General features: G+C 39.5%; 1 protein-coding gene across 1 annotated transcript in view; it reads left to right on the forward strand.

Moving 5' to 3' along the window:
* Window positions 1–2,011: 2,011 nt before the first annotated feature.
* The window catches only part of LOC109469519 (ack-related non-receptor tyrosine kinase-like), a 69,638-nt gene continuing 45,058 nt past the window's right edge, over window positions 2,012–26,591 (forward strand). The window contains exons 1-2 of the mRNA XM_019768041.1: window positions 2,012–2,113; window positions 8,810–9,054. Coding sequence (XP_019623600.1) covers window positions 2,065–2,113; window positions 8,810–9,054 — 294 coding nt within the window. The 5' untranslated portion in view covers window positions 2,012–2,064. The remainder of the gene's footprint in view (window positions 2,114–8,809; window positions 9,055–26,591) is intronic.

Genomic DNA, 26,591 nt, shown 5'->3' on the forward strand with positions numbered 1-26,591 from the left:
CCGTTCGTAGATGGTCTTAACAGCGTTTTTACAGTATGTACATTGTATGATGTGTTAACGAATTCTGTTAGACTAAGTTCATTTGTGACGAAGAAAAAAAAGTGGATGTCACTCGAAAGGTCCAGGCACAACTGCCATGTTATATTCGTGTTACGTCATTACGATCAAGAACGTTCACGGCTTGCAGGCCATTTTAAACCTTACCAACCCTCTTAGAATTGTGTTTATTCTTACGGGGGTATTTACATGTATTTTCGGCCGGGGTTCCACTGAGATCGGCGGCAGGCTAGCGAACCATCCTGTCGACATGACCTACGAGCACCCGGGGCGCCGGGTGCGCCCCCCTCTGGATCCGCGGATGTTAATTGGATCACTGAAAAGTTGTTACAAAATCCAGTTCAGCTAAACCTCACATACCTTGAAGTTGTATGTGCGGGTTTGTGTCCTTACGTAATCAGTACAATTGGGTTGGTCCATAACTCTTTCTGCAAATGAATGTTCAAAGCAATGGTTAAGTTACTAGTACCATTTTACAAACCATCTGCCTTTGCCCACCAAAGGTTCTTTGAATTGTGCATATTTTCACTGAATCTGGCTAGCGCTATGCAGCGATGGAAAAGAGCGTTTTGGCGCATATTTTTAAACAAAGAATTTATCAAAACCATACACCCCTCTGTGCAGGGTTCAGATTTAGATTTTATTTCCAATGACAGCAGGTACACGAATGATAAAATCAATATTACCTGAAATGCGTCATTGATTACAAGGCCAAGTGTTAAAATTCAAGTACATAATTCATAATACTTTCTAAAATATAAGTCTAAAGAGTCAGAATAATATCAGCTAAACTATTTACAAAATGTTTCTGATGAGAGCGGCAGTCAACGTATGAGCGTGTTTTACAGTTTGTCTCAGACAAACCTACATGTAACTCAATGCAAGGATTACAAGCTTAAAGAAAGGAGCAGTTTTGAACATTGTGCTCTCTACGCTATTTCCACAAGCTGGCTGACCAACTTCACCACGCCGAAAAACACTACAATCCCAAGGTTTTTTGGTCAATTCAAAAACTATTTGAAAATCTTCAACGATCACAGATCAATGGGGATCCAAACCTAGCGTGACAACCATGCAGAACCAGCGATATACTGCGCACTATTTGGAACCCCGGTCAGATCTAAACTCCGATCCAGAACCAGAAAGTTATTAATAGCATTTACTCATAAATTATGCAAATTAGGGCCTGATTTGAATTAACTATGTTTATTGATACTCACCTACTTAACTTTCAATCCAAACCTGGCAGGTTTGAAATTCCTGTCATTCGCATAATTCTAATCATAAAATCTAATCAAGTCAAGCATCACTTTAGCTACCTTCATACCAAAAATCACAACAATCCGTCAACCGGTTCTTGAGTTATCCTCCCTCAAATGATTTTCAAGAAATGCTCCAATTAAGCCACTAGGGGTTCCAAACTAATGTCAGTTGTTACCATCCAAATTTCATGACTCTAGCATGTCCAGATTATGAGATATCAAAACCGGTTCAGTTCCGCTTCAGTACCATGGTTATGCATAACAAGCCCAAAATCTAATCATTTCTAGTTTTCAGTACCTACCCAACTAGCAAGTTTCAGGATGATAGTCTCAACACTTCTTGAGTTATCGTGCTAAACCACATACATGCACACATACATGCACCCAACAAACGCGATGGAAAACACAACCTTCTTGGCAAAGGTAATATAACCAATATGGCAAACCTTGACACCCCTGACAGTAGAATGGTACCTTCTCAATTTTTGTGCTGAGGTTTCATAACCTCTGATTGGCTGGGAGTAGTACATACTGTCCATTGATTGGTTAGCTTTTTCTGTATAAAATACTCTCTTCCAAGATTGGAGCTATTAAAGGTCTCCTGTAGAGAACCCTGAGGGATTGAATGGAAGTCACCTCCTTGACAGTTTTGTCTACTGCAGTTGTGTGTAACTGTCTTAGCTGAGCTGGATGTGTCCCAGACTCCTAGTAATATTTTTTACTGATAAAACTGACTGTATTCACCATGCTGCGTTCAAATAGCATCCGCCGAATATCGCTGGCAAGTTTGGGCGGTAAGATATTGATTGTTTGTAATGTAATTGGTTATAGCTAGAAGCAGCCATGTAATAATCTATGTGCACAGTAGCACTTTACTTGTATTTTTATCTATGATAATCATTGTGTTTCCGCTGTATGTGACAATCTTTGTTCATGACCACAATAGTACTGTGTACAAGGCATATACATCCCTTGGCTTGGCTTTGTAAGGGTGCTGTCAAATCACAAAACAGTGTTGCAGCCTTCAGGGGTTCCAGTGCAGTAATCTGGACTTGTCCCCAGTACTTGTGAACTGTGGAGGATTTCCGGCCAGTAGCCCTCCAGGAAACACCAAGCATATTAACATCCCAGCAACAGATCTGGCCGGGATTCCACCCTTGTTTGTAGGATAAGCCCATGGCTGGTAGTAGTGACCTGCTATCTGTGCTGATAGAGGGCCATAGAGCTGTTGTGTAGCCAGTATATGAGGCCATGGCTTAACCAGCATTGGGCGTTATCTTGAATTTGGCATTTTTAGGTCAGCTGCAAACATTCAGGGCATAGATGCACAGGATGTGTGTTCCCTCAATTTATAGGAGTTGCATCACAAATCTTATCTGACCTGAGAAGTACTCTCCAAGTAGAGACTAGAGGTCTGATTTGCCAAAAAAGAAAGCCCAATAAAAAGCCTAAAACACGCCAAAACCTCTGCTTGGCTTGTTCCGAGAACTACATGTATCAATCATATAATTTTATATATCACAGCTCTGTCTCCCAATAATTGGATTTGGTAGATTATAATGTAACTGGAGTTACACACTAATTAAGGATAATACAATGTATAATATTTGTTTGTATAGTGCAGAAATCCTATCTGTGATGTAAAATTATACTGTGCCTTGTTTTTAGGTAAAAGTTGCAAGTAAGAAGTAGCTGAATTTTATTACTAATTAGTCTTTTGCTGATTATAAACTAACTAAAAGATACAATCCATGGCCTGGTCTTTCTTGAAGATTTGATATGGTCCTTGCAATTGTAGCTGAGGAAATGCTGTCTGGAACATTGTCTTGTGTACCAGATCAAGGAATGTTGGCCTCTCTGTTTGGGTATGTTAAGTGGCTTCCTTCATTATATTTATCTCTGCTTTCACCCTTATCACCACTGTGTACAGCACCACCCTCTCCTGTACTGATATTACAGTCAGGGTCCAGGTTGCACACCTATAACCAATGGGACAAAATCATTTATAAAAATCATCATACAAGTACTAATCGTACAAGTAGTAACTGCCACCTACTAGTAAATGTCACTTGCATAATGATATCCATGCCATGCCTTAATGGCAAAGACAATGATGTCTCATGGGGAAAAAGCAATTTTGCTTTTTTTAACGTACTATGTACATGTAGCTGTACGTGTTAAAAGAATTTACCATTGTGCAAATTTTGTAATGAAAATATAGAATGGACAATTGTGTTTCATTCCTGTGCAAAATTAAGGCCACACCAATTTAATTTGTCGGTTCTAGAACATTTTTATGTCAACTTTAGCAAGAAGACATCACCAGAACAGACGACTAGGAGGAATTCAACTCGATTCTGATTAGAGATGTTTACTCTCTCAGGCCCCGAAGAAACGTACTGTCTGGTATGTTTTTTTTTTCTCACCTCAAAATCAACCAGGTACTTCTGATTTTGGACTGTGCATTTGATATTTTTTTCAAAATCAGGACATTGTTATCAGCATCCAAAACATACATCATGAATAGATCATCATTCACATCAATCCAAGTGTGTTTTAAAGGCCACTTTATTTCATCTGATATTTTTAAGGCAATGAACTAATTCTTTTTGCTACATGAGAAATTACAGAAGTAGTGAATGGACTCTACTGATTTAGAAAAAAACTTTGAATCGTGATTGTAGTTTCAACACAATTATCAACTTGACAATGGCACAATGATCCTAATTTCAGTCAAAATCTGAATCAGATACTATTGATTCTGCTCATGTATGATACAGTAATTTGTAATTATAATGACCTGTACACCAGGGGGTACATTTATTAGATTTTCCGGAGGGCACTTTTACTTGGGGGTACTTTTATTTGGGACCTGAGAGTGCTCCATGAAACTGTACAGACCTTCTCCTCAGACTCTGATTTCTTTTTGATATTCCAATCTATACATGTAGTTGTGTAGCATTATATTGTTCAATTGTTTTTCAATCTGAGAAGTTGAGAACCAAGTTTAATTGGTGTGGCCTACATGTACATGTACATTTTGTACATGTAAGTGAACTGAAAAGGGCCCCAGAATTGAACTGAAATGTGTTCAGTCAGCAGTCAGTGTACAAAAATGTAGATCTGATTTAGAGTAGCCTGTGTGCACAACAGACAGAAATAGAGACAGAGATTAAGAGTGTGTTTTTGACAGCCTGTCAGCTTACTATGTCACAGTGGGGTGTTATCACAGCAGAGTTAGGCCTGTGTTGTTCTGAAGAAGTAAATGCCCACAGATATGATAATACATGACCTTGTCATAGACACAAGACATGCATGTTTTAATGGTTACCCGAGGCTGGACTGCCCATCTGTTGGTTAGGCCACACTAATTTAATTTGTTATTTCTCTGATTTTTTCAGAAAAAATATGAAGCGACAGGACGAAAAGGGCAAAAACAAAAAAATGAAATAAAAACAGGTCTATGCATCCTATTATAGCCCCAAATACTACAATTGGAGCCATGATTTCCACAAAAAAGGCTGGGTTAATATTTAAACAGCAAACTTTGAACTTTTAATCAAACCACTGCATTGATAGATTGAAAAACTGCAACAACTAGTAAGGAAAAAAAAGACTTTCCTCAATTGTTGGGAGCATTGAGAACCAGAATCTTTTTTTTTTATGATGATCCGTCAACCAGTTCTTGAGTTATCCTCTTTTGAATATTATTAAACAAATGTACCTGCAGTTCCAGAACAAGCTGCTAGAGGTCCTAAACTTCCCAGCACAAGAGCTACCTATCATCCAAATTTCGTGACCCTAGTATGTCCAAGTCATGAGATATCAAAACCGGAAGTTCTCCTGCAGTACCATAGGAATGGGCTTAAGGGAACCCAAAATCAAATCATTTCCAGATCTGAAGACCTACCCATGCACCTACTAAATATCAAGTCAATCTATTTAAGCCAACTCCTTCGGCAGAACTTGGCAGAATGGCGCCTGACGTCAGAGCCATGTCACTACGCGTAATTCTCTGTGATGATCATCACCCCATAGTTATCGTGTTTACACACACGGACACACAGACAGACAGACAGACACACCCATGGACGCCTACGAAAGGGGAAGATTGTTAAATGGTTTAGCTGCAACAGTTCAAGATTTTAGGCATCACTTAGTTAACAAAAATACCATGTCCTTGTGCCTTCAGGACAGGACAGACTAAGGTTGTTTTCTTTTGTCTTCTGGCAATCTCAGATTAAAGTAAACTGTTTTCAAAGAAGCACTACAGCTGGTAGTACTGACACCAGGGCAAACATGTCTTGGCAGAGATGGTAGACTACATGTACTTTAAGTTTTTAATCTGTTTTTAGAGCATTCCATGTACAGAGTTTAATAATTCATTGGGCTTTCTTCCCATTCCTAACAACCTGCTTGGAGATGTAAGAGCCTGACAGAGCCCCCACAGGATATAAAGGCCCAATTTACACGGGGCACAATCTGTCCTGCGATGTTCAATGCCCGGCGCTTGTGAATCACCTAGGACATTATACACTCTGCGCACTGCAACACACTGCAGCACACTGCGGCGGGCTGTGGCATGCTGCGTCACTTGTGGTGAACGTTAACCCTACTGCTCTGGTTGTCTGAGTCCTTATTGCCTCCGGGGGAGGAGACATCCTTCCGCGGAAGGGCTTTGTGAGAGTTTTAGAATTTCACGTTCGCAGCGATTCCTCGCGTTTGAGTGGACGGATTCTTTTGAGACTCGGTATATGTTTTACTATCGGGCTGCAGATGATGCACGTTCTTTTGTTTTTATTGTATATGTGTTTTCGGGCGTGAAAATGGAGCCTTTTGATGGCCCCAGAACACCCCTTGAGTGAGAAAATGGGTCGCGACCGTCGATCTTTTGTGTGTGTCAGATATAGTCGGTCTCGTCCACAGTCGCACAGAGGGGTGACGGGTCTCAATAAATTCTTAGTCTTGCGGCGCGCAACAATTGTTGTTGTGCACATACATCTTCTGTATGCAAGGCGCAACAAATGTTGTTTGGATGGTATTTTTAGTACGCGTTCACAGGACGCGTGATCGGCAGCAACTTCCGGGTTGGTCAATGGGTCAGGGGTCAACGTACTCTTGCGCAATCTTTGTTTTGGATGTTTTCGGCGTATATTACGACTACTAACTTACAAATACCGCGGTATACGGTCTCAGATGTTCTCGGCGTGCATTTTTACCGAGGATTCAGACCTTTACTTGATCCCCGATTTATACGAAGAATTGGCGGAAAATGGAGGAAGTGACAATAAGGATGGCTTGCTACTTCAGCCGTTATTTTTAACGTCTGATTTAACGGTTCCGGTTGTCATTCTGAGTTTCATTACGAGTTCATTGCGGCAGATTAAATAGAATTTCATAAGTTCATGGGTACATGTTATGGGCTGCAGATGAAAATGTTGACCTGTGTTAACACAACCAGGAACGCTAAACACATAAAATTCAACACCATCAACTATACATAACAAACAACATATAGAAATATACAATAAAAAGCCCGGAGGTATAAAATCTTAGATTTTACTTGTTTTGTCTGTAGGAGTGCAAGATCCCTGATCGTTTTCGGGACTTGTTTTGAGTTTCTGTTGTATCCCTGTTAGCTTCTGCATGACTTTGGCAATCTGCCTGGATGCCTCCAGGTCCTACTTTCCATCTTGCTCGGAATTCCACAATCTGAGAAAAAAATCATGTTTTGGTGCTGCTCCAGTTGCTCCACTGCTATTACAATTACTTACAAATCCAAAGAAACAACAAGGAGAATTTGACAATGTGTAATGATTAGCAGAATGGAAATAGACGAGTGTGGCGTGGATTTCTGGCTAGTGCAGGAAATGATAAACAAGAATCTAACAAGAATTTGGAGATCTCATACCTCCATGAAATATATGAGTTTTTGTAAATGTTTTTACACAGTACACTCTGATCTGGTCAACTCAGGGGTCCAGAGGAAGAACCTCATTAATCAAACCGCGCTGCCTGCACATCTGTTTTCCTTGCAAAAGATACAAAAAACGGAAGTTCTGCTGCAGTATGAAGGTCAGCCACCAGGAGGCCCATATTTGACCTTGACCTTTTGCTTCCTAAGACCTACCAGCATACCAAATATCTTCACAATCCATAAAGGCGTTCTGAAGTCATGCTGACTACAAATGTGCAGAAACACACACACACACACACACAGACGCGCCAAAAACGATACCTCCATTTTTCATGGAGGTAATAATTCAAGAGGACTGTCCAAGTATTAGACTATGTTATTGTTAAAAAAGCAATTACCCAAAACTTGTCCACCTTGCCATGTATTATGGTGATAATTAGTGATGCATACCTAAACCCAATTTCAGGTTCAGGTCCGGATTCAAGTCCAGAGGTTTATAGGTAAGTCCAGACCTAAACCCATGGCATATACAAAATTGCATGTTGGCAATCTTGCAATGTTGTCTGGGTGAAACTTTGGCCACATAACATGGAGGCTGGTACTTGACGATGCCCGATGGCAATGTTTTCTTCATTTTGCAGCAAAGATTTTGGAATCTACGGAAGGTTTTAGGTGGTTTAAAAAGAAAAGGGGTAATACTATGTGAAATGGTCTTTTATGGTAATAAGTCCGGACTCGGTTCTTGACTTTTAGGTTTTTTTGGACTTGAACCTAAACATTTTTACAAGTCCGGATCCAAGTCCAGTGAACCGGTATGCACCACTAGTGATAATCTAGCTTACGCCAAAAAGCAGTTACTCAAGCAACTGGATATGATTTTGAAAATGTCAGACATTTCAGCTAGTATCAACTAGCTGAAACTGAGAGACCAGAGGGGAAATGCAGGTTTATAAGCACAAACTATTGATTGATATGCAAATAAAGTGAAGACAAATTTTTTGGAGTACTGTACTGTACTGTGAGTAGTGTCAAGCCAGTTAGTTTGTATAATCTGTTTGAACTTGTGATTTTGTCATCGTCATGATCACTTAAACAGGGTTCGAAATACCCATGTACAATACAATGTGCAAAATACACATGATTTTCAAGGTTTGCATGTAAAAATATTTTGAATGTGCAATTGTGCACCTAGAAAATACTGATATATGGTTTTTCTTGCTACAAGAACAGTTAGCTCTAGCGAATCTGAAAACCAACTGATTAAATTGGTGCAGCTGGAAGGGTCTCAACTATATACAGTGTGCTTCTAATTGTCTTACAATGACAATTGTTGCTTAGATCATTGATTTTCTAAGTTGTAGTATCAAAATCTGGTTGGAACGTCCCAACTGTAATCAGTGGTCAACATGCGGGACCTACGTATACACTCGGGAAGCTGAGGATTGCCTACTTCTGGAAGTCTGAAATGTCTGATTTCTTGTTTTGAACAGACACCAGGAATATTGCATTCCTAGCTGAGCCATCCATACCTGTTGTTTGTTTATTGTTCATGTGTGCTGTATGTTGTTTTCAGAAATATTTACCTTAGGCAGAAGGATGTCAGGTGTAAAGGACCTGTACTCCTTCCTGGAGGAGGCAGAGTTACTGCAGTATTACAGCGCCTTCACCGACACCCTGAAGGTCAGTAACCTCTCACAGCTCAAGTACGTGGAGGATGACGACCTGGCCGCCATCGGACTCACCAAACCTGAAATGAGGCGCTTCAAGAAGTTCTATGACAAGGAGTGTCCGAAGGGATTTACTGGCAAACTTAGGAAGGTGAGTTGAACCCTTCAAACTTGACTGCTACTTTCTGGAAAATGAGTCTGAGGTACAATCATTATTATGTCACATCATGATAAAAGATTTAGAGTACACGTATCTGACACTGTGCTTGGGTGGTCAGATATGGTCAGACAGGCTCTTGTACATAATCAAATATCATTTATTTCTTTATACCCAGTATGTATTGTATAATTTTAGAAAAATGAATGTTGTGTTTCCTATTACGGTCCAGAAAAAATTTAGGGTCGGTAGGTAGGAATTCCCCCTTTTTTTAGATTTCTTTTTTAGATTTTAGCCATAGTGATCCAACAAATACAGTTACAGGTCTTTTCAACACCATACTTTAATATGGTCCACCTAGGTTTTAAAAACAGGCTGCCGTGGCTTTGGTTACTCTAGTTCTAGTTCTAGTTCTATGCGGTACTAAGCAATACCCCTCGCGGGGTCTAATGCTTAGGGGAGTGGTCGTTCCCCAGTGTGACCGGTGGTGGTGGTGAAAGAAAAACAAACGAAAACAAAACAAGTGCACTAACTATTTACAGAAATCATGGCTGGGGATTGGCCACATTCCTACAGCTGGGTACAGCTAGGGAAGCCATAATGGCTGGCTACCCCAGCCATTACCAGTTGGTCAGGTAGGGCATTCCACACAATAACTGTTTGAGGAAAGAAGCTACCTCTAAATGTTTCTGTTCTACAGTGTAGTGTGTTGAAGCGTAGCTGATGTCCTCTGGTTGGGTTTGTGTTTCTTGTAAGAATGGTGTGTATAGGAATGGATATGAGATTATTAACTGCTTTGTAGAGGAGGCATAGACGTTGTTGTTGTCTTCGTTGCTGGAGTGTTGGCCAACCGAGTGAGTTTTGTATGGCAGTAAGGCCACACCGATTTAATTTTATGGATGACATCCTCTGAAGACCCCCAAACTAGTGCGTGCGGGCGAAAAAAAGAAAAATCCAGCCAAAAATAAAAATGCTACTAAACCACAGGAATACACAGCTGGTATTGTGAATTTGGCGACGTATACGACAGGCCGACACATGCTAGGTTTTTGCGGAATTTATGAATCGGCACTGTACGTATGTACTGAGTTCTTGAGTCTTGGGGCTTCGGTAGCCTGGCTGCCGTCCACCAGAGTTATCACCACCATGGACTACCCAGGCCTAAAGCCAGTCCAGAGCCTCGGAAGACGTGATTCTTTTTTTTTTTTTTTGAGATCGGGCGAAAATCAATGCGCGCGCGGATGTCATCCATAAAATTAAATCGGTATGGCCTAATGCTGGTTGAGTGTTTGTAGTTTCCTGACACTCAATACAATAAACAATAACTTAATGGTTAACCTAAACACCTGAATAGTGACTGCGGGCATATTGAACTTACACTAGGGTTGGGTACTTGTTCGGCTCTTTCAGGTCCAGGTCCAGAGGATCAGGTCCAGGTCCGAACCTGTACCTGTACCTGATTCTGGATACTGCAGTGTCAGTACCAAATAATTTTTGCTAAATGATCATTGCTAAATGCTAATGTATAAGTAAGCACTACAAAAATTTTGATTTTATTTTATTTTATATTTTTCGTTTTTAATTCTATTCTATTCTATTTTATTATATTCAGTTTCATCCTAATAGATTTTATTCTATTTTATCCACTCTATACATTATGAAACTTCTCCTCTACTCCTTTGGCTATTAAAACTTAAGCCTGGTTACCAAACCTATTATAGCTCCCGAATCCAACATCCTCTCCGCTATTGATGTTAACTTTGTCTTGTCAATCATACTTAAAATCAAACAAACAAGTAGTAGTACATGTAATTGTGTTTTTGTTAAGTTTGCTTGACCTAAAAGAAAAATCTGTGATATTGTTATTTCTTCAATAGCTGGTGGAATTCACATATCAGTCTGGCAAACTCAGCACCTCACACTGTGGCATGGAGTGTGGCTCTGTCACATTTTCCATATTAAGGCCACACCAATTTAATTTGTTGGTTCTCAGATTTTTTCAGAAAAAATATGAAGCGACAGGGCGAAAAAAAATAAAAATAAAAACCGGCCTAGGCATCCTATTATAGCCCCAAATGCTTCGATTGGAGCCATGAAGTCAACACAAAAAGCTGGGATAACATTTAAACAAAGAATTTTGAACTTTTTAACCAAACCACTGCATTCAAAGATTGAAAAACTGTAACAACTAGGAAGAAAAGGACTTTCCTCAACTGTTGGGAGCAAAATATGAGCATTTTTTAGATGATTCAGAACCAGAATTTTTTTTTTTTTTTGCAAATCATAAAAAAATGAAGAGGCGAATCCGAGAACCAACAAATTAAATTGGTGTGGCCTAAGTGTAATTATGGTCTTCAAATAATTTAAAATATTTTGTATTTGAAATACAAACTGTAGTACAGGTTATGTATGCTGTTGGGAATCGTTCCAACAGCTACAGCAAAATGAAACAGAATCTGATGCTAGTCAACATCATGTTGAAAACAATGATGAGTAATTCCAAGTTGAAGGTCATGTATGCTACTGCTAGGGATACACACAAAAATTACAGTACCCAGCTGGTGGAACTGCTTCATCACAACAGCGTCAAGGAAATGTAAATATTTTTAGAGTCTGCCGGAATGAAAATAAATTAATTCAGACAGTTTGCCATTTTGGAGGAATGTTCCAAAAATCCTTTGTGACAGGTTGAATATTTGGAAAGCAGTGTCTCTTTGTATGGAGGCTAAGTTTCAACACAGAACATCAGCAGGTTATGGGTGTAATGCTTTTTGACACTGAAATAAGTTAAGGGTCATTACACGAGAAAACCAGACAAAACCATGCAGGCAGAGGTCGGAAGATGGGGGTCAGCCAAATCGGCTCATACTTTGTATATGAGTTTGGTACATGTATGAGGAACTATCAACAGCCATATGGTTGAAACCCTCCAGCTACATGTATTTTTAGTTATGGAGTTCTGGGACCCCCCTCTGAGACCGTCAAAAATCTAACAATTTATGGCTGAAAATTACTGAAATTACAATGGATACCATGGTAATTCTGATAATGATATGAACATCGTTTTTCTTTTGTCCCATACATGGGACATGCCATAGCATGGGTCTCCTACAAAACAAAAGTTGAAGATGCAACATTGAAACTAGAAAGGTCAACATTTGCTTTGGAGCAAATTCAGCATGACTTCACTACATTTCACGAAATGGCAGAGAGAAATACAAGGGAAAACATATGATATAACTATAGTATGAAGTGACAACAGTTAGATAGCTATCCCTTACATTGTTGGTTGGGATTTTTAATCGCATAATCCAAACTGTTGATTTTCAAGATAAAAAGAAGCGTTTATGCCCCGCATTCCAATGCTGGAGCAGGAAAGCAGGACATACCTACCAAAACACTTGAATAAAGTTCATACTGTCAATATGGCCATGGCTTTGTACAGGTGTTAATTGAGTTAACCCAATCAAATCCGAACAGCCAATCAGCAAGGAGAATAGAGGAAAGCTGCATGCCTATTAATTGCCTGCTCTACATGCCATTATAATGACTCATGCCCAAATTTGGTAATATACTGCTATAATAGTACATTTTCTATATGCCAAAAAGCAGTTACTCAAGCAACTGGATATGATTTTGGAAACGGTCAGACGTTTCAGCTAGTTATAATCCACTAGCTTTCATCAGTGACTGAGAGACCAGAGGAGAAATGCAGGTTTATAAGCACAAACTATTGATTGATATGCAAATAAATTGAAGACAATTTTTTTTTTGAAGTCGAAAAGGGAACAAAAGTCAGACAAGTCAAGACAAGATAATGCAAATGAGTCAGAAAGTGTTGTCTGTCCTCGGGGCTGGGAGCGCCAAATATCAAGTGCCGGATTGATCCACCCGTAGCCCCCCTTCCCTGTTAAGGGTGGGGTTGTACATTCTTTCATATATTGCCTCTTTGAGTTTGAAAGAGTGACCCCTGTTGTGTTGTAGGTGGTGGAAGATGGCTGAGGAGTACATGTAGCCATTAACACTAGGTCTGCATTTTTGGCACCTGTGCCTTAATATTAAAAACAAATGACCTCAAATTTGGTATGGGAGATCCTTGGATACAATCCCACAGAAAGTTATTTATGCTTTTTTGCGTGTGTCACTCTGAAATTATGTAAAAAGGGTCTTTTTGTGCTATTTTTGACCCAAAATGTAAATTTTTTGTTCCAATGCGCTAATACGAAAAACCAAATGACCTGAAATTCATCATAAAGGTAGGTTGGCACCAAATGCTACTATAGTGCTCTCTATTCAGATTAAGCCTTTTAAAATACTTTTATTAACCTTATTTTGAGTAAAAACAGCGATATGTAGCTTGAAAACCCAAATCCCCAACTGACCCGTAACAAACAATGCCATTCTACCATTTCCTCATAAATTATGCAAATGAGGTCTCTGAAAACATAACCTTCTTGGCGAAGGTAATAACCTGCTTTTCGACAGAAGTGAAGCTGACAGAGAGGACTGTAATGCATGCTCATCGTGATTAGACACCAATTTGTTTTTAGTGGAAATATAACTCAATCCTGACCAGATGAAAAGAAATTGACCTCTGTACTGCACTCCACCAGACTTTCATTTAAAAAATATCTGAAAAATTGAATTATACATGTACAACTACCCTGCCATCAAAAGCACTGTTATAACCTTAAGTTTGTGAAAACAAGTCAGCTGCTGGGGAAAAGTACATTTTGTGCTAACTACTTTTTTGTAGATACACATTTGTACAATGTGCTGTGTTAGACCTTAAAAATTTATTATATGATAATTATTATGATAATTCTAAAAGTTTGTGTGCCAGCATTTATCCTAGGCTGCAAAATACAGTAAATACAGTAACTTGTTTCCAGCCCAAAAAGGAATTGTGTAATACATACTGGTGTGTAAACATCTTTCTGTGCCACGAGCCAGCCCAGTTTCAGTTGACCACGCCCCCAACCTTTGCTGTGCCGATTTTCTGTCAATTTGCAGATGGAAACATGTAACCTTTTATATTATGTCCTATGAAATGAGCAAGTGTATTATTACTCCGTGAAGGAGGTCAGGACCTCCGGACGGAGTGTTGTGATCGGCTGATTTTTCGTGTTCGCAGTCAAAACACTGGGTTCTCTTTGTGTAATCGGCACGCAATTTTATACGCCGTCTGCGGGCATGCCCGTGTTGATGCACGAATGTGTATTTTTGCCGTCGCTGCTTTCGCGGTCAATGTAATATTGCAGATGCACCCCTACAATTACGAGGCGAGTTGGAATGGTCCAGAAAAACGCGTTGTTTGGAATGGCAGTGGGGGGGGTGGAACTTCATGCAGATACGGGGTGGTTTTGATAAGTGGTTCCAGATGTTTTTGCCCATGGTTAAGAGATGCCAAGTTTTTTTGAAGATGTTCGCAGCCAAAACGCATTCTTCCGTACGTCGCATTTTTGTGTAATTTCGCATGTGGTGTGGCATTGTGCATGATGCACGTCTTTTTATTTTTACCGTAGCTGTTTTGATATTTGAGTAAATGCTTATTTTCGAAACATCCCCATGTCGTTGAAATATGTTTTCGTCCGTTTATGTAACCGGTAGTACTTAGTAAGTGGCGGTCAGGCTGATGGGGACGGAAATGTGGGGTGGTCAGAGGTCAACATTACGAAATGTAAATACCGATGACGTAATCCTATCGATTTCAAACTGGTCGGCTGTGGCGACCTAGTGGCGGCGTGTATTTAGTCACGTAGCAACTGGCCGGTCGTCCTAGCAACGAGCATGCTGGCCGCTTCACTGTATGTACACATATGCATGGCCAATAATTTTGGGTTGGGCCGTTCCATAGTGTTAGTGGAGCAGCTCTTTGTAAACATGGACAATATTTTTTAGCAACCCATCAATGTGTTCTGCCTCGTGGTCGGATGTGGTCTGGGGCTGGTAAACCGCACACACTAGTAGATCGGGTAATTTTATGAGTAACCCTGAATCATACTAGATTAGCGTAAATGCATGTTTATGCGTTCAAAACAAGAAAAGAAATTGTTTCCCGGTATTAATCTCTTGAAACACGGCACTGAATATTGACGCAAAAATATTTCGGGCATCGCGTGCCCTTCCCCGTTGTTTAGACTGTATGCAAATCCCGCGTCACGTGTCGGCATTTCGCATCTCTGATTGGTCGTTGCGTCTTAAGATGACTGAGCCGACGCGCGTTTAAACAATTTTTCTTTGTTCGATTTATCACACTTCACAGAGAATTGTCGCCAATGGCTACTTCTTTTTGTTGCAATATATAATACTTCACGGAGAATTGTCGCCTATGGCTTCTTGTTTAGCTTTTTTGATGATCAATTAGGTCGAGAGTATCAAAGAATCCCTATAAATCTGATATTTTTGATTATTAGTTTTCCTTAATTTCAGTCCACACTCTTCAAGTGTTTGCTACAATATTCACAGACTCGTCGGCGCCTCATGTCAGAGAATGACGTGACACAGGAGTGTGCCACTTCAACATTTTTCCACATCTCCTGTTGTCCTACACAGATGGCCCTGCCCAAACCTTGCTCAGCTTGGGTTTATTTCTGTCAAACCTGTCATCATCACATAACCACATGAACATTTTAAAAGATTTTTGTGAAAGTTTGAAAATGGTTGCCTAACCTTAACTCAGGAATCTACATATAGGTACATGTAGGCGTGTTTTTTTGTGGATGTGCGAGTTTTTGCAGGTGATTACATTAGACTTACTTAAGTGATTACATGGGATTATCAAAAGCTACCAAAATGGGCAAGACAAAAATTGATCACGATTTTGAAGACATTTTTTCTGCAGTTAATGCTTCTTTTGTCGGCCTTTCCTGATCCATAAATGGAAAGTTATTACAAAAACTGCAATTCACTGCCCCCATACCCATACATGTACCATGGGCGATAGGCCACCGAGTTTTTGTTGAGATCGTTGTTACTTTATTCAAATATATACGAACAACAAGTTCACTGTGCACTCCGTACAAGATTCCCGAGAATCATACCCTTCATAACACAGTGAGGTCGGTCCGTTGAAAGATTCCCGAGAATCATACACTCAACACTTCACCGTGAGCTCGGTCCGTCAATGGTTGAGTTTGAAAGATTCCCGAGAATCATACACTCAACACAACACACCGTGGACACAGTCCGTTGAAAGATTCCTGAGAATTCTCCATACTCATACATGCATATATAACACATACTGGGTACATTTGTACTTGGTCGGCTGAATCACACAATAAAAAGCACACTCATTACTTAGCTGTTACTTCCGAATCGGCATTCTGATAGATATAGATGGCGCAAAGGCCTACGGGAGTAGAACTGGTTTCGCAGTTATTCGAACGCGTTCGCAAAACCGCTGCTCAAATTGATAGAACCCCAAGCCGGGGCTAGCGCTAGTGGTGATAACTTCAAAAAGATGACAGGGTAGGAAACACCTACCCGTGAACTGCGTTACCAACTGGGGTGGCAGCAAAAATGTGACTTAGAATCACGTTCGGTGTGAAGTCCCTGCCTCCACAGTCACTCTCGGACAACGATATCGTACATCTAGAGATATTGGGCACAACTACACTTTCCAAATCTCGTGCCTGGGAGACATACTAGTATGTAGAACTGAAAACATGTCGGTGGGGTTTGTGGACGTGTTTAGAGCAGCCTGGCAGTACATGTAGACATAGCATGTCGTACGATGTAGCCTTTCTGGGCGTCTCCATTTTAGAACCGCGCGGGAAATGTGGGCGCCTACCGTGCGTCTGATTGGCTAGCGGTGATGTCATTGTCAATGTCTTGTGCAGCAGCGACCTTAGCGGCCAGTCATGGTACTGCTGGTAACACAGTTCGCTGGAAATCGGACTTTACAAAATGCTTAATATCTTCTTTAAAATATGGTATCGTAACCCAAGAAAGTTTACATGGCTACATAATAACCCCTAAAGTATAGATAGTATCAATACTTTTATTTTCCTTGTGGCATTTCGCAGAAAATAGGGTCTTTTAAAATGGCATTTCGCACCTAGTGTACACTAGTACTTAGTACCTAACCAAGCTAAAGCGTTCGGAAGTCGCCGTTCGGCTCTCGGCAATCTTCGGTATATGTTTGTATGGTTCTTTGGAATCCTCGTCAGGTTGTAGACCGAGTTCACAGTGTGTGTTGAGTGTATGATTCTCGGGAATCTTTTTAACGGACCGTGTTCACGGTGTTTGTGTTCAGTGTATGATTCTCGTGAATCTTTCAACGGACCGAGCTCACGGTGTTTGTCAGAGTGTATGATTCTCGGGAATCTTTCAACGGATCATGTTAATTCCTTGTGTATTGTGATTGCAACGGACTGATGAGTGAGTACATAGTGTATGTTATAACATAATTATGCAAAACAATCAAGTTGTAAAATAGTTTTTAATGGTATACAAAACAACATAACACAACAAAAACTCGGTGGCCTAGCGCCTGTGCATGTACATGAGTTCGTGGGCACGTAACTGCAGCGAAAACAGCTACAATAGAAAACAAGTGTCCATTTGCATGTGTAACTTTAAGGTGACAATTCTCCGTGAAGTTTTATATTTTGTAAATACATGACTTGTACATAAGCTCAACAACATGACAATGTAAACAGAAAACAAAGTCATCTTTGATAACAATATCTTTTCATTTTCTACATGTTATTTATTTGACAACGTATCGTAGTACTAGGTGCAATCACAATCCCAACAGATATATATACATGTACTCGCAAACAATTATACACATATTCTGCTTCTGGAACCTTGCCTACCACACAGCTACTTATTAAATAAGCTATGGCCTATTCCACGGGATTAGAAAAATAGGGGTGTTCCAGAAATATGCATTTACTTCAATATGCAGGGCTACAAAATACCCATGTGCAATGTGCAAAATGCACATGATTTTCAAGATTTGCACTTATTAGAAATATTTTGAATGTGCAATTTTTGCACCTAGAGCAGGAGGGGCTTTTACTTTACATATCGTGCATGATAATCAATTGAAAAAAATATGCAAAACTAGAGTTCCACGATCTCATACCTTCGCCAAATGATGTTAGCCTTTATGACTAAGAAATAATAGATTAATCCCCCTGATTGTGCAAATAGGATCCTATATTGCATCAATTATATCTGCTGATCATATTCTATACCAGAAGACAGTCTTATCTTATCAATGCATGCCATTATAGCATGTCCTCATAAATTATGCAAATGAGGTCCTTATTTGAATAAGTTATGTTTAATTATGTTCACCTTCACATAACTTTCAAATATCCCAAGTATGAAATTCCAGACATTACCAATATGTAATTATAGCATTTTCTCACTAATTATGCAAATTAAGTCTTCATTTGCATAATCAATATCTTCCTGTATTTCTGACGTTCTGAATTACACATGTCACAAGCTTGAATAGTCCTATCATGGAATGCAGCTGATTTATAGAATTTCCTCATTAATTATGCAAATTACATTAATATTCGCATAATTGTAATATTATTATGTCATGCATCACTTCAGCTACCTACATGCCAAAACTCACGACGATCCATCAATCGGTTCTTGAATTATCCGCCTTTGAACAGTTTTCAACTAACACCCCTGCAATTCCAGAGCAAGCAGCTAGGGGGCCCAAGCACGTCACTTCTTCCCTATCACAAGAGCTACCTACCATCCAAATTTCGTCAGCCTAGCATGTCTAGATCACGAGATATCAAAACCGGAAGTTCAGCTGCAGTACCATAACAAACCGCTAGGGGGCCCAAAATCTAATCAGTTCCACGTCTCATCAAGACCTACCCACCTACCAAATATCAAGACAATCCATCCAGGCGTTCTCGAGTTATCGTGCTCACACACACACACACACACACAGACACACGAACGCCTCTGAAAACATAACCTTCTTGGCGAAGGTAATAAAAATAATTAATTGCTCTCAGGCTATTGGTAAATTTTCTTTAGGCCACAGCAATTTAATTTGTTGGTTCTCGGATTTGCCTCTTCTTTTTCAGATTTGCAAAAAAAAAAAAATTCTGGTTCTGAATCAACTCAAATGTGCTCAGATTTTGCCCAAACAGTTAAGGAAAGTCCTTTTCTTCCTAGGTGTTACAGCTTTTCCATCTATCAATGCAGTGATTTGATTAAAAGATCAAAATTCATTCTTTATATTAATCCAGTTTTTTGTGTTGACTTCATGGCTCTTATCATGAAATTTGAAATTTGACACGGAGGTTAGAGTGGGCAAATACCCCCAGATGTTTTTTTCATTTTTTTGAAAAACACCTTTCAAATTGTTTTATTTAGGTTTTTTGGCCATTTTCAGGCAAAAAATATACATTTTGGGATCTGGAGCCCTGATACTAAAACTAAATGACCTGACATTTGGTATGGGGATACCTTGGACACATGTGTACAAAATGGCATTAAAGCTTTTGACTAACGCCACTTTAAAATTATGTAAAATAGGGATTTTGGGCTATTTTTGGACAAAAAAATGTACATTTTTGGCTCCCGTGCCCTAATAATACATTGTACATGTAAATCCAAATGACCTGAAATTTGATATGGGAATACCTTGAACAAAAATGTACATTTTTGGCTCCTGTGCACTATGGGAGATCCTTGGATCCCACAATCCCACAGAATGCTATTTACGCTTTTGGCACGTGTAACTTTAAAACTAATATAAAATGGGCCTTTTTTGACTTACATCACTCTACAAAATAAAGTACATTTTTGGCTCTTATGTGCTAATACGAAAACCAAATGACCTGAAATTCAGCATAAAGATACAATGTAGCTTGCCACCAAATGCTTAGACTATAGTGTTCACTATTCAGATTCAACCCTTTAAAATACTTTCATGTACCTTAGGCCATACCAATTTAATTTGTTGGTTCTCAGATTTTTTCAGAAAAAATATGAAGCGACAGGGCGAAAAAAATAAAAATAAAAACAGGTCTAGGCATCCTATTATAGGCTTAAATGCTACGAAATGAGCCATGAAGTCAACACAAAAGGCTGGGTTAAAATTTAAACATTGAATTTTGAACTTTTAATCATACCACTGCAATGATAGATGGGAAAACTGTAACAACTAGAAGAAAAGGACTTTCCTCAACTGTTCGGGGCAAAACATAAGCATTTTTCAGTTGATTCAGGACCAGAATCAATTTTTTATTTTTTTTTGCAAATCAGAAAAAAACGAAGAGGCGAATCCGAGAACCAACAAATTAAATTGGTGTGGCCTTATTTTGAGTAAAAACCTGCTCAACTTTTGTCATATGTATTCTTCATATGTTGGGCATGACATCATAAAATGAAATTCGTCTTCAATATTTCTCCTTGCATGTCGGACATAATCTCTGATCGGCTGGTGTATCATAATGACTGCCCTTTTCGATTTCCAGACTGTGTGAACTGATTCTCATTCTAGTAATATGCTTGTCATAAAGGATTTGTTTTGAACTGATAATAGATACTTTTCTAAACCAAAATGTTCTTTATGTCGACACAGCCCCCTATCATTCCATTCCTTCCCTGGCTTGATATGATTGTGTTTATTGGCTGATACACTTAAAAAAACAGTCTTCAACGGGCAATTTTTAATAAAAAATGCGCAATGGTTTAAACCTACTCACAAGTGACGTGCTAGACAAAATGGTGTTCTTTGTTTACAAGTCATATTCAAGTAACAGTAGCCTTTCAGTGTATTTCTACCTTCGCCAAGAAGGTTATGTTTTCAGTGGCGTTTGTCTGTTCGTTTGTCCGTCTGTTTGTCTGTGAACAGCATAACTTAAGAAGCTTAGTATGCATTGTCATGAAAGTTGGTAGGTGGGTAGGTCTTGATGAGACCTAGTAATGATTAGATTTTGGGCCCCCTAGCAGTTTTTGTTGGTATTGCAGCAGAACTTCCGGTTTTGATATCTCGCGATCTTGACATGCTAGTGTCGTTGTGTTTGTGAATATCTAACCGTCTCAAATGGGTCAAGCCTTACATACTGATGGAATCTTTCATTTTGTTGCAGAAGGATTGAAGGCGCTCTGTTTGTGACACTACATGTAGTTCTAAATCATCAAAGACCAGCGTGAAATGTACAATATACATTTTGTTCTTTACAGAGCAGAATTCTTTCTTATTCTTGTCCAGGCAAAAAACCAAGATGGCGGCTTTAACAGCTAAACAACAAGCTACTCCCACAAAACACTTTTTGTACTCCAGATAACTCGGGAATCCTTAAATGGTTGTCTATGATTTTTAGTGGGCAAGTCACCGTTGACAATACGGAGGTCAAGTTTGGATATGGGCCTCGTGGGGGGTTCCCATGTAATTGAATTTGGCCTTTTGTGTTGGTCATTATTGTTGTTAGCGGGATAATTCGAGAATCTGCAAATGGATGTCCACGATTTTTTGTGAGCAAGTTACCGTTGACGATGGCAAGATCAAGTTCGGAAATGGGCGTCGTTGGAGGTCCGTACGTTACTGTAGTAACACTGGTCACTTTAAATTTGGAAAAGACACCAGCAACCCCAAGTATGAAATTCCCTGCAATTAGTATTATGGAATTATTACATTTTCTCATTAATTGTGCAAATTAAGTGTTAATTTACATAATCAATATCTGCCTGTGTTTCGTTCTCAATTACATGTCACAAGCTTGAATAGTCCTATAATGTAATGCAGCTGATTTATAGAATTTCTCCATTAATTATGCAAATTACATCCAGATTTGCATAATTGTCGCATAATTATACCAAGCATCACGCAAGCTACCTACATACCAAAAATCATGACGATCCGTCCACCAGTTCTTGAGTTATCCTCTGAATATTTTCAAACAGATAGCCCTGCAGTTCCTGAGCAAGCCGCTAGGGGGCCCAAACTCACGCCACTTCTTCCCCAGCTACCTACCATCCAAATTTCGTCACCCAGCATGTGTAGATCATGAGATATCAAAACCCGAAGTTCAGCTGCAGTACCATAACAAGCCACTATGGGGTCCAAAATCTAATCATTTCCAGGTCTCATGAAGACCTACCCACCTACCAAATATCAAGATAATCCATCTAAGCTTTCTCAAGTTATGCTGTTGACAGACAGACACACAGACAGACAGACACACGGCCAGGAAGACATAACCTTCGTCAATTCTTGGCGAAGGTAATCATGAACAGATATTTATAGCTTAAAACTTAAGTATTAGTGGCTTAATTCCTCTAAGAGGAGGCCAACAATGAACCCTTTTACTATCTGGGCGATAGGCTATTACAAACTCATGATCATCTGTTTTGCCTGTAATCCTCAAATAAACAAAGGGGACCTGGGAGCCCCAGGCCATCAGCTACTGGATACCGGAACGGACCAGAGACACAGATCACAAATATTTAGAGGTCAATATTATAACAGGTCAAACCATGAAAAATGTCACACTTTTTGGCCATATTTTGAAAATATACATTCCTCTGTCCTTCTTACCAGAAAACTGGGCCTTTCTGAGCAAAATTTGCCCAGGAAAAAAAAATATCAAAAAAATAAGTACCAAAATAAATCGTCGGTGTACACACTGCTAGTTCTGCGTGACATGAGTTTAGGTTCCCTAGCGGCTTGTTCTGGAACTGCAGGAGCATTTGTTGAAAAATTTTCGAACGAGGATAACTCAAGAACTGGTTGACGGATTGTCGTGATTTTTGGTATGTAGGTAGTTGAAGAGATGCTTGACGTAATCAGATGACAATTATGCAAATCAGGAGCTAATTTGCATAATTGAGGAAATTCTATACATCTGCTTTGTTCGATAATAGAACTATGAAACACTTGTGACATCTACTTGAGAACGAGAAAAAACATCTGAGGATATATATTATGTAAATGAGGACTACTTTGCATAATTAATGACAAATTTTTATGATTTTTATAGTTGTAACTGCTGGGAATTTCATACTTGCCACATTTGGAAGTTAAGTGAAGGTGAACATCAATAAACATAATTTATTCAAATCATGAACTCATTTGCATAATTTATGAGGAAGTGCTATAATAGAATAGGATCAACTGATGTAATCCATGCAAATGAGGCCCTTATTTACAAAATCAAAGGTTAAAATTGTATAATTCGTCAACCGCAAGGGTTAACATCATTTATTTGGCGAAGGTATGAGATCGTGGAACTCTTGTTGTACAAAATATGGTATTGCAATAAACTATAGAATTTTCATGAAACAAGTTGATGATTGAACACCCCTCCTGCTCCAAAGTCAAGTACCTGCAAAAACACAGCACTACATTTAGTTCTTTGAACTTTCATATCATGCACAGACCAAATTGACCAAACCTAAACATGTTGAGATGTTGGGATCTGATGTAAGCCACATGGCCTACTTTGTGTCGAGATAACAGGAAGGAAAGAATGTACTATTGATGGGTATGGTCAAGGAAAACCCAAATTTAGGAAGAGTTTATGTCAGTGGGTCACAACCTCATGCTACCAGTTGGTCAGGTGCCTGTTTCAAACTGTTGATTGACAAAGGGTAGGGAACTGTTGTTCTCATAAGTAAGAAGGCTTCAATCAATGTACCTCTGGGTGTAATTCCATCCTGTCTTGTATTGTTGTTGTGTATAAGGTGGTTGTGTCAGTGTACAAAAGTGGGATCCAAGTATGAAGGGGAAGCCTGTTCATGCATTTGTTCCTTTCTATGTTGCGTCAGCATCCCCGTTAGAGTGCATCTCTGCCTTTATATAAATCCTTTGCCTTAGCTCTACTCTTTGGTAGAAGCCAAGGAAGTTATTAACACCTGTGTCATCTGTTCAAAAACCTGTGTCGTGTGCACAAGCATCTGTGTCATCTGCACGAGCACCTGCATCGTCTCCGCAAGCACCTGCGTTGTCTGCACAAAAAAAGCTGCGTCGTCTGTGCAGGAAAGTTGGCATTGTCTGCGAAGAAAAAGCTGCGTCGTCTGCACAGCAAAACTGCTTTGCGACAAAAAAAGGCTGCGTCATCTGCGCAGAAGAATGTAGGTAAAGGGTCACACCGCCTCGCTTTGTCATGATACTGTTAGGACTACATCTTGGTCTGTCCTTGGTCTGACCATCGATAGAAAGGAGATTAAATCTTGTTTGAATATCTTATAATGCTTGAACTAAAGTGAAGAAAGAGTTACTAGTGTCGTGTCGTCATCATTGAAATTGATGGACAGCCCTAAGCAAGTAAGTGTATGTGGTGTATGGCATTTATTATGCATATATACATTTTGTACTCTCATGTCCCGAATAAACATGCCCCCCGGAATAAACATACCCCCTGGACAAATCTTCAAAGTCTAATAAACATACCCTCCGGAATAAACGTACCCCCCGGAAAATGACCAAATTGACAGGTGAACGGTACTAACTAAAATGTGCTCTTTATTTCAATACCAATGTATGGGCAAATCTTTCACTGTTACTTTTGATTAGGAATATAAATATACTGTATAAATATACTTCATGTTTGAAAAAAAAATTGTATTCGGATCCTTAATTTTGAAAAAATTGGGCATAGGTTCCCCGGATGACCCCTAACCGGGGGCCAACGGTGCTTCCACAAGTTCAACAAGTGAAAAATACATGATACAAACTGTACATGTACGAGGGGTGATCCAAAAGTTCTCGGCCTCTCCCAAAAAACGTGATAGCAGAAAAGTTTTTCTTACACTATTTTTTAACATAGTCTCCTTTAACTTCAATGCACTTGGTCCAGCGATGTTCCAGCTTTCCTTTCCCTTGTGGAAAAATATTTCGTCTGAAGCCCTTAAAAATACCCAAACCACATCAATGACGCCATCATCACCATGAAAACGTTGACCACGTAAGTGGAACTCCAGTTTAGGAAACAGGTAGAAGGCCCACGGTGCTAGGTCAGGTGAATAGGAAGAGTGGGGTAAGACTTCAAAGCCACATTCGTTTGCTGCTGTCACTGACCCCTGTGCTGTGTGGACAGGTGCATTGTCAGCACCTCAACTTGGAGCTTTTCTCCCCTTTTCTCTGTGATTGTTGCCCTCAACTGCCGCAATTCTGGTGCACAGTACACCCCATTGATGGTTTGACCCTTTTGCAGGTAGTCAATAATGATTACCCCCTCACTGTCCCAGAAAACAGAGGCAAAAACCTTTTCAACGGGTAAAACTCGCTTGGGATGCTGGGAACCATTCTTCATCAATTATTTGCTCTGCTGTTTTGATTCGGGGTGAAAGTGGTGAACCCATGTCTCATATTGGGTGACAAATCGTTTGAGTAAGTTGCCTTGATGGACTGAATTCGTTCCTTGAAATGCTCAGCCTGTTTAACTTGTGATGTTCAGACAACATTCTAGGCACCCATCATGCAGACAGCTTGCTCATCCCCAAGATGTACGACAAAACACTGTTAACTGTACCACAAGTCAGGCCAAAGAACCTGCTACATGTTGGACAGTCTCACATCTGTCATTTACTACCATGTGATGGATGGCCTCAACTGGATTGTCCATGGTGCTGATTTGTGGCATCCTAACGTAATTCTTGCACTTCTAACACCTCAGAGGGACGTTAGGAATGCAAGAAAATTTTTTCCGACCATTTCCAAAAGAAATAACGACTTTGACTATGTTCATCTTTTGTGCTCTCCTTGACGCGCTTAGAGCTAGCAACCCAGTTCTTTATAGTTCAATAGGAAGGGGAGTCATCACCAAGTGTCTTGGTCATGACTTCATGGATTTCCTGAGGAGGCATAGCTTTTTATTGATATACTTGATCACAGCACACGCTTCTGTTGCGGCCATTTTGTGATTTTGCCCTCACCCACCCCATTTTCACGGGGCGTCACGTGTTAATTAATGAATATAAAAATTTGCATTTTTGTGTGCACTGATGTAAGACGTCATAGTATACAGCTATACCAAAGAATACGCGTTTGACCTCTATTTTCTAGGTGAGGCCGAGAACTTTTGGATCACCCCTCGTATTTACTACCTGGAACTTGGAGCATTCTAAAGGTGTTTATATATATAATACTGACACTAAACCTAACTTAAGTACGTAACCCAATCACATTTCCCAAACAAAATCACATATTGACACAGCTGAACAAACAAAAATGTGATTAATATGTCTAAATTATTCTCTATAAACTCAAAAATAATTATTGAGAGACACTCGAACCGCGGTAGGCATTATCATAATCTCTAACATATATATATAACAGTTATAACTAGAGTTCCCCGATCTCATACCTTCGCCAAATGATGTTAATCTTTATAACTGACAAAGTTTAGATTAGATTATTCTCCCCTGATTTAAGAAATAGGAACCTAATTTTCATGAATTATATCATTTTATCATAATCTCAACCAAAAGACAGTCTTATATTAACAAAGAATGCATTCTAGCATTTTTGTAATTGTATACATAATACATAATTGTAAAATTTTCTCATTAATTATGCAAATTAAGTCATTATT

Source organism: Branchiostoma belcheri, unplaced genomic scaffold, assembly GCF_001625305.1.
Source record: "Branchiostoma belcheri isolate BF01 breed outbred unplaced genomic scaffold, Haploidv18h27 scaffold206, whole genome shotgun sequence".
In the NCBI taxonomy this organism is placed as follows: Eukaryota; Metazoa; Chordata; class Leptocardii; order Amphioxiformes; family Branchiostomatidae; genus Branchiostoma; species Branchiostoma belcheri.